General features: G+C 44.8%; 1 protein-coding gene across 1 annotated transcript in view; it reads left to right on the forward strand.

The window, feature by feature from the left end:
• Positions 1-1,687: 1,687 nt before the first annotated feature.
• Positions 1,688-9,512, forward strand: part of drp2 (dystrophin related protein 2) — a gene marked incomplete at its 3' end in the record, with an annotated part of 64,429 nt that continues 56,604 nt past the window's right edge. Inside the window, exon 1 of the mRNA XM_079744894.1 lies at positions 1,688-1,758. Within this exon, the coding sequence (XP_079601020.1) occupies positions 1,712-1,758 (47 nt within the window). The 5' untranslated portion in view covers positions 1,688-1,711. The remainder of the gene's footprint in view (positions 1,759-9,512) is intronic.

The following is a 9,512-nucleotide window of genomic DNA, read 5'->3' on the forward strand; positions in this document are numbered from 1 at the left end:
AAATAACGAAATACTTGTGGTGGCCACCCCAAGGTGCACTAAGAAGGGAGTGATGAATGAGAAAGGAGCGGGCGACGCAGAACCGAAGGGAAACCATCCTGGTAGAAAAAGGGGAATGTAGAATGAGGAGTAAGGGCTGCAGCGAGGAGATGATCCTGCTTGGAGCTTAATGTCCCCTCCGTCCCCTGGCAGACAAACACTCACTCGGCTGTTGACACGGCAACAAACCCTCCTCCTCCCCCCCCCCCCCCCCCCCCCCCCCCCCCCCCCCCCCGAACATCCTATTTCAGACTGGATTGTTATTTACCACTTGAGCAGGGGGACAGTGAGGGAGAGGGTGTGTATAAAACATAGAATGCTCTTACTGTACAAGTACCATGGGTGTGTGTGTGTGTGTGTGTGTGTGTATTACACTGGATGACAACAGATGTTTTGTAGCTGACAGACCGGGGCTGTGGATGCCAACAGTTGTGACAGCAGCAGAGAGGAGCCCTAGCCCTCTGACAGAATGGCTGTCCCCACTGTGAAAGACTGTGTGTGTGTGTGTGTGTGTGTGTGTGGGGGGGGGGGGGTCTGTGTCTGAGTGTGTGTGGGGGCGGTGATGGTGCTGGTATGTGTTTGTGTGCACTTTTGTTTGGGTGTCTGTGAGTAAGTATGCGCTATTCTGTGGGTGGGTGTTATTGTGTGTGTCTGTGTGGGGGTGAGAGTGGAGGAGTTGGTGTGTGTGTGTGTGTGTGTGTACATAGTTCATGTAGTGGTTTCGTAATGAAGCGAAGGAGACAGGTGCCATTGGGCAGCACAGGAACCGGTCTTTAAATACATCCTGACCAGAAAACACAGCCTGTCTGACCACCTCTACACCTAGCGTGGACATACATGGACATGGCTGTGTCTATCAATTAATACTATTTTTGGTGTTTTTTCCTGTCTCCGTTTGTGTGTGTGTGTGTGTGTGTGTGTGTGTGTGTGTGTGTGTGTGTGTGTGTGTGTGTGTGGTCTCTCAATGCAGTCCTATCAGGGGGATTGCACCTCTTACCGTCAGGCCCCAAATGGGCTCCCTCCTTTCCATACTGAGAAAGCTTCTTAACTGTATTGTTTGCTGGAGTTTAATAGTGAACTATAACAGTGTGGACTTTTGCAGCCTCCTACGATTTTGAGCCCAACGCCTCAGAAACTGGCACAATGTTATCCGATTTGGCTCAGGCTCAAAGACTTTGTGGGTGTAGGACCTATATAAATCACTGTCACAATGTGTAGTTGCCTTTCAATGTGATTTTTCACCCCCTTATACTCTCCCTCTCCCTCCCTCTGTCTCTCTCGCTCATGTTTATCTTTCCTACATAATTTGCCAAACCTGAGTTTAATTTCTCTTCTCTTTCTTCTTTATCTTTGTGCGTGTGTTTTGTTTACTTGTGTGTGTATACGTGTGCGTTGTGTGTGTGTTGCGTGCGTGTATGTCTCCGTATTGTGTGTGTGTGTGTGTGTATGTCTCCATATTGTATGTGTGTGTGTGTGTGTGTGTGTGTGTGTAGCTGCGGGGCGGCCCTCGTGGCCAAGATGCCACTGCGTGCCGTGTCAGTCGGCAGGCGACGGTGAGGGTCCGGAGGAGGGGGCGGTCTGCAGGAGGCTGCGAGGAGGTGGAGGAGGTGGAGGAGGTGGAGGAGGTGGAGGAGGAGGAGAAGGAGGAGGGGGAAAGCACCATCCAGCCGACATGAACCTCTGCTGGAATGAGATCAAACGCAAGTCCCACAACATCCGGTGAGTGGACGTTTTGGAGTCTGGGCTAGAGTCGGGCGCTTCTTGTTATCAAGTAAATATAACTTTATAACTGAATCTCATTTACAGTGGGTGGATGGAAGGATGGATGAGCAATGTGTGAATAGGTGGACGACAGGCTGGTTAGACGGATAGATGGCTGGTTGAATGATAGAGGGCTGGATGGATGGATGGATGGACGGACGATGAATGGCTGATGCATTTTGAGTTTCTCTACGGTAAATGTTTTTTAAAAGATGTATGTTTGATTGCTTTGCGACGTAGCGTGTGATCATGGGACGTTTTGTCTCCACCACTATTGGCTTGGAAAATCTATCAGATGTGACACAAGCAGAATTCATGTTCCCGGATAAGTTAATGTATGAAAGTTATATTCCTGTTGTGTTTAGTCAACATAATCAACATTATGTTGTTTCATCTGAATGAAATTGCTGCAAGTAGCATAACGTTTACTTGCTAAATAACCTTTAAATCAGTCAACAACCCAAACAGCTGCAGATAATGCTATCGTTATCCATGGTCAAAACAATCATACTAAATATAACTTTATGAGCATGGCGAACGTTGTTGTAAATTTAACGTTACCATACCCATTACAGGGTTTGATTTGATTCTACCTATGGTGGTAGCTGATGGGCGGTTAAAAGTATATTTGGTCAGATCATCAACAGATTGGTGCACCCCGGTGGCTAACCGGGTAGAGCGCGTACCATATAGGCTCAGTCCTGAACGTAGCGTGCATGTCCACCCCTCTGTCTCCCATACCTTCCTCTCTATCTCTATCTCTATAACAAAAGCGTAAAAAATGCCTCAAAAAAAATTAGATATTCAACAGATATTTATGCTCTGAATAGCAGCGATCTGACGCAGGGAACTAAAGATGTGATCATCGCTATGAGTACCGTGTGTCTGGCAGTGGATACCGACGCTTGGCAGCACTCCTCTCTACAGAGCCATCGTTTTGTCAATATTCATACACAATAGCTGAATTACAAAGTACCCTTCCCTAAAAAAAAGACTAACTGAAATGCAATAAACTCCAAATGTTCCCAATGGATTAAATTTGATGTATAGAAGTGTATCCTGCTAGCTGTACAACAGATAAGAGCAGGTGAAGTACTGCATGGCCCTTGGAGCTCTAGTGTGGGTGTAATGCAGATAAGATGTAAATAAATAAGATCAAACAGGCTTAACATAGACTCTACATGAAACAGATAAAACTGACTGAGCATAGTCTCTATATAAAACAAATTAAAGTGACATCCCGTATAATGTAAAGAATACTGATTAAATTGACTAAACATAGACTGTTAATAAAACAGAACAAACTGACTTATTAAAGACTCTATACACAACAGATTAAACTGACGGAACATAGACTATATAAAACAGATTAAACTGAATTAACATATAATGTATAGAATACAGATTAAACCGATTTAACATAGACTCTATATAAAACAGGTTAAACAGACTCTTCATGTGTCTACCTTGGTTGAAACTATCCAACTTCTTTTATACCAATTTTTTTTCCTAGAACACCAAAACACTACTTCTCGTTCAGATTGAGACCATGGGCCCTATTTTAACGGTCAGAAACGCAAGTGAAAGGCGCCAAGCGCAAGTAGCTTTGTGAGCGGTTCTATGGAGATGTCGCTAGTTTACCGGCGAAAAAATTACTCTTGCGCCAGGCGCAAATCTAAAAAGGGTTGGGCTGAAGTAGCCCAATTACCCGTAGGTGTGGTTTGGGCGTAACGTGCAATAAACCAATGAGAGTGCCAGCTCCCATCCCCTTTAAGAGCCATGAGTGCATTTGAATCTGACAAGTTGATATTTTGACAGCGCGTCTGCAGTCTCCGATGAGACAGATGCACATGAATTTCAAACTTCAAATGGCTCAGTTTATGGCCAAATAATATGCCCTAATTCACACATGGAATAAGGTTTTTTCTTCCACAACTTCAGAAATAGTCCTCAAATAAATTTCGGCAAAGAAAACTTATATGATATAACATATGATATGCGGTAACTGTGGTTCTATTTAATGATATACGCAATACATTATAAACATCGTTTCTTATCAGTATTGTATACATTATCGTTATCGCCTTGTGTTCCTAATATGCATGTGTCCCCCGTTAATATTGCTATGGACTGTATTATGCGTTACGTGTTTAGTTTGCGTGTGTTTAAACAGATGGACGCACACACGCGCGCCCGCATTCATTCATTCTTTTACACATACACACACGCGCCCGCATTCATTCATTCTTTTTAACACTCATGCGCCCTTAAAATAGCATCTGAACAACGCGCCACTGACTTTAAACCAGGTATTTTCTGGTTTTTGGCGCAAGTGGTTTCTGAAACTGCAAAATAGCACCAGGGAACGTTTGCGCCAGAACACGCCTCCTCCTTTCGCCGAACCGCCCATTGGGGCGCAAGATCATTCCCTAATTTACCGACGCGTGGCGCAGGAGGGAAAAGCACGCTCTGCGCCAGTTGCAAACTAGCAACGGCACATGCGCCAGTGATTAAGTCAATTGCGCTGGATGCAAGATAGGGCCCCATGTGTTTTTTGGTATTCCTGGCATCCCTAATATTAACCATTTGTGAACTCCAGTTTGATTCTATTAATGAAATCAGCAAGATGTCTTCTATGAAGGGAATAGCCAAAATCAATCCTTCCTCCTGCGCGTGATGGTGTTTGATTCAGAGTGTGCATGGAGTAGAGGGGCTACCATGTTGGTAAATGCGAGAGCGTATAAATGTTTTGAGCGCAGGTCTACTATGAAATATGACTTTTTTACCCATTTGAAAGAGTAAAAAAATCAAAGTCACTGTATGGGGAAATGACCCGCCATAGTAATGTCTGTGTGGGTAACACTGCAGTAGATTGGTAGCTTGTCATAGTAAGGTAAATCGATATCAGTGTTTTTTGCGTCTTCCCAAAAAGGGGGTAAAGGGAAAATGAAGCCCTTGAAAGGCATACAAATGTAACAAAAAGAGGCCTTAAATAAAACTACGGAATCTCTGGGTTTGACCTCGACAATATGTTTAACATAGGTCTAGTCGTTTTTGCAGAGTTGAATGCCGAAATATTGCATATTATCCCTTTAACTAGAAACGACCCTACTCATACACACGGTTAATTTGTCCTCTTTTCCACCTTCTGTCCTACAAGTTCTCTTGCTGTCAATGTTGTGCTGCACCATTGCAGCGCACCATTCGATTAAAACAGCTGTCTCTATAATGTGATGTAGTTTAACGTCGTTTTCAATAGCCTTTCTCCACTCGCCGTATTTATTATTTATTTGCCACGGGTTAATTTCGCTGTCACACACATCAGACCGCAGACAGGGCCCACGACTGCGCAAAACAATTAGAGGCCATTTGTGTCCTTGCCAAGTCCCTTAATTGGTAGTCGACCGGGCCTGTCACGTCTTCAACTCCACTCCCACATACCATTTACACCATTGACCCCCGTGCATTTAGCCCACTTGACCCCTGTGCTGGTGGGGGAATGGGGTGGGGATGGAGGATGGAGTGTCGGTGGTGGTGGTGTTGCTTGTGGTGTTGGTGGGGGTTTGAGGAATCAGAGCTGTTTTAGGGGATTGCTGTAGACGGCGGCGTCCCCTGCAGTGCTGAGTAATGACATCGTTACCGAACGCCCGTGGCGACCGGCGTTTAGCGCCCGCCGTGGCCTCTCTGCGTGGCGGCCATGTGCATCAGAGGGAGGGCCCGGAAAAGAGCGAGAATCACCAGATGGATGCGCACATGACGAATGCCAGACAGGAGTGGTGGAATGTGTGTTGGGAAGACAATGATGGATGATGGCGATAACAGATGAGCCTATTTATCGGTGCAGTTGATCGGTGCAATCAGTTACGTTATATAGTTTGTGTTTTAGGTTTTGACAAGATTAATACTTTTTTTTGTTTCCCTCATTGAAATGATCAGAAAGCAGCAAGGATTTTTGCCCAGAAGAATTCTATTCTATTTTCTATATGCTTGCTTTTGGTGGGGTGGACTTTGACTTGCGCTGCTCTGTGCGTAGAAGCGTGTTACTCAACATTTGGAGGATTTTCACCCCAAGCTGACCCTGATCGACTATTGGGCGAGAGAACAGTAAGGTGTGATTGGTCGAGACTGTTTATTTTTTAGAGAACTTTCTAACGGCTATCACCAGTAAGTGTTGGGGAATTTCAACCCATGGAAAGAGATGACTGGCTTCATAATAGCCTGTCATCCCCGTGAGTGACAGGCCTTTGAGCCTTTATGGGGGGAGATAGGCGAGGAACTAACTGCCCATCTAGGTCCTTTGTACCGCTATCCAATTAAACCGTTAGGCAATGAAATATCTGTGGTTAATAATGTAAGATGAAAGATGCCACCGCGAATGTCAAAGCCAGGGAGGTGTGACCGTTTTTCGAGAGAGAGGAAAAAAAAAGAGGCATTTAAAATCTGAGTGAGTTGTGCATCGCATTGATTTCACGGTGCTCTCCCAGTGTTGACAAAGGAAACGATTCAGCCATTATTCACAGTGTACAGAAACCATTCTGTTATCACACGTGTATTGGATAGAAGTTTCATTACCCCTGGGGCAATTTGCATGAAAATGTAAACAAATCCCTACACTGTTAGACATAATTCTAGATGTATATTGCCTTGATAAACAAATAATAAATAAGTGGTGTGGTTCTTGTAAATGAGTTACAGTATAAAGAGCAGTGACAAGGCATATAGATCAATACATCATGATGTTGTATGCAGTTATTAGTGCATCATTTACAATAGTGGACCTCCTACCCAGAAAATATGAGCGTCATTTATTGTTACTATTTCCGAGATGCCTCCAATTGAAAAGAACTCACTGATAATATGCTTGGTTTCTTTCCAAAACAAACCAACAAAAATACCTTATCCAAGGGACATTTTTATGCCCAATACCGAAAACCTGTCACGTACACTGATAATAATCATAATAATAATCAAAAGTGTGGTTTGGCTGTAATATCTTGTGCCAAAAGTTCCAAGACCGATAAAACAATTATATTTGTACAATGAAAGCAATGTCATATAGAAAAGTGGTGCTCTGTTTTTACACCGCTAATGGAGGTGCAACAAGAGGAGCTAACAGGTTCCTGGGGAAACAATCATTAAGCTGATGAGTCCTAACTAAGAGCAGCGGACTGCAGCGGGGGTTTTTGACACAGTTGCTATTGAATTTACTCTCCTGATGTTGTGCACACTAGTTCTCCTCAACACTAGCCAAAGCTAAGTCAGGTTTTTGTTTCTTCAGGGAAAAAAAGGTGGTTATTCATGCAGACTTCAATAGTGTACTTGATCTTGGCTTACTATTTAACATCATTAAAGATTATCTGCTTTGATGCCCAATCGTGTGCAAGGTTTTTACTGGGTTACTTTGATGAATGTGAGCTCATGCATGCTTGTCTGGGTCAGCACGTGTGTGCGTGAATGCATGGAGGCCTATGTTTAAATGTTCAAGGCACTCAAATGTATTTCTGCGGTTGTGTGCGCGTGTGTGTCTCTGAGCGGGAGGGATAGCCAACCAAGACCGTATCTCTATTGGTTGGGCCAGGTTGCGGTGCGGGGGCCTGGTCGTTGCGCGACGGGGAATGTCCTCCCAGGGCTGGCGTGGGCGTCTCAGCAGAATGATGTGAATGTGTTCGCCACATGGCTTGGATGACTGCAGAGGTCCCGCCCACGGGTCAGAGTCACTCTGAGGGCAAGGGGAGACCTCTGAACCACACGATCTGCATTGTTTCTGCTGTGTATTCAAGCTTGTTGTTGTTGTCCTGGTTCTGTTCATTCTTCTCAATATATTCAGCGGATTTTTATTTTTATGTTACCGTCACAGTGTCCTGTAAACGTCTCTGTGGCATCCTTCATATTTACATTCTGGTTAACCAGCTCTGCATTTACTAACACAGCGTGTGAGGAGCAGCTGTGTTTATTTATACATGTCAACTGAGCCCAATTATCATCCACCGCCAATGGTGATTAGACTTATTATTGAAATAAGGTGTGTTCAAGTGATCCCTCGGGATGGATAGAAATCAACAACTGGATTTTGCATCTCTCTCTCTCCAACGCTCTCGCTCTCACTCTCTAACACTCTCTCTCTATCTAGCCATACTGCGTTCCCTTGACATCTTTCACCGTCTGTTCCTCACCAGCCAACAAAGGCTGTTTCCCTCATCTCCCCTCTCTTTCAGGTTTCCAACCTTATCTCTCTTTAAAGCACTCTCTATCGATCTCTCTCTCTTGCTCAGTCTCTGACTCTCTCTCTCTACGTCCATCCTCCATCCTCCTCACAGCATGGTTTCAACCCGGTCTCAGCTACCCGGATCCACTTACCCCCCTAGTGTTCCTGCCACCCAGCCCCCCCCGACAGGCGATCCACCCAACGCCTGCAGCTCCCACCAGTGTCCAATCACATAATTGTTATTGTTCCAGGGTCAGCAGCAGCAAAAGTTCGAGCTGTTGGTAGTGCCGGGGGATAAGGATTTACGTGTGTGTACGAACACACTGTCAGTTTCGCTTTCGGGGATTCAGTCTGCGTCCTACAGCGCGTTTTCTTTTTGTTTTTGCCTTGTTGCCCATCCTCAGAAAGTGTTTCAGGTTATTCCGGGATTCCTGAAGAGGGGGTGACAGACGCTGTTCTGCTGTTTGAGCAGGTAACCCACGCGCGACGCCTTTGACCCATATTTCACAGTTGAAGCGACTGTTTGACCCGTTTGATTCGTCTGAGTGACACTCCATTTGTCAAAACATGGCAGACTCTGACGTCCCGCTGGATTCCCACAACAGAGAGCTTTCTCTACCCTCCCTCGATCCCTCGCTCCCTCGCTCCCTTGTTCTCTAGATGCATCGCTCTCTCCCTCATGCCTCAGCCCCTTTTGCCCAGAGATTGCTGGTGTTTCAAGTCAAGCTTATTCACGATGTGCCGGTGAGCCGGGGAATTAAGATTTAATAAAGGAGTGCTTCCAACACAGTTGGGAGAACAGTCACAGCTGGATCGCTGGGTGGATTCCTCCCTTGTCAATTGCATGCGAGTTTCGCAACAAACTTAACTTTCTCAGATGCTGTGTCGGATAGGAAATCCCAGTAGGGAATTGATGGGCTACTGTGGGAATAAATCAATAAATGGTTTGTATATATGTGCATGCATATATAGGAGGGTATATCTGCGCTGTTTGTTACATGCGTTTTTCTGCATATGTATATCTGATTGTGTTTTGTTCTGCAAGGCATTTGTGTGTGTTTGTGTGCGTGTCTGTGTCTGCGTGCATCTGTGCTAATGTAACATTGTACCCAATGTTCGTGTGTGTGTGTGTGTCTGTGTTTGCCAGGGTTTAGCAGGATGCTGTGCTATTACAACAATCATCTTGTGCGGAACAAATCACAGGTTGTGTGAAATGTTTTCAAACTCCAAGACTTCTCCAGCTAACTTGGACGAGCTCGGACTAGCAGTGCTTGGTAATCAGGTTCCGTGCACACTCTGTACCCAATAAAGCAATCAGAAAAGGTGGTGTGGAGTGTGTAGAAAGGGTGTACTCCAGTCTTTAGTAGCAAGAGAATATCTCTGAGAACATATCTCTCTTAGAAAAAGTTTTTTTGGGCAAACAAAGGCAATTATATTGCCTTTGTTTCACTTCCCTGACAATCAAAACTCAAACACAAATCAAAATGATGAATCAAAGATAGTAGAG

This window comes from Pollachius pollachius, assembly GCF_949987615.1.
Source record: "Pollachius pollachius genome assembly, chromosome: 10".
NCBI lineage: Eukaryota > Metazoa > Chordata > Actinopteri > Gadiformes > Gadidae > Pollachius > Pollachius pollachius.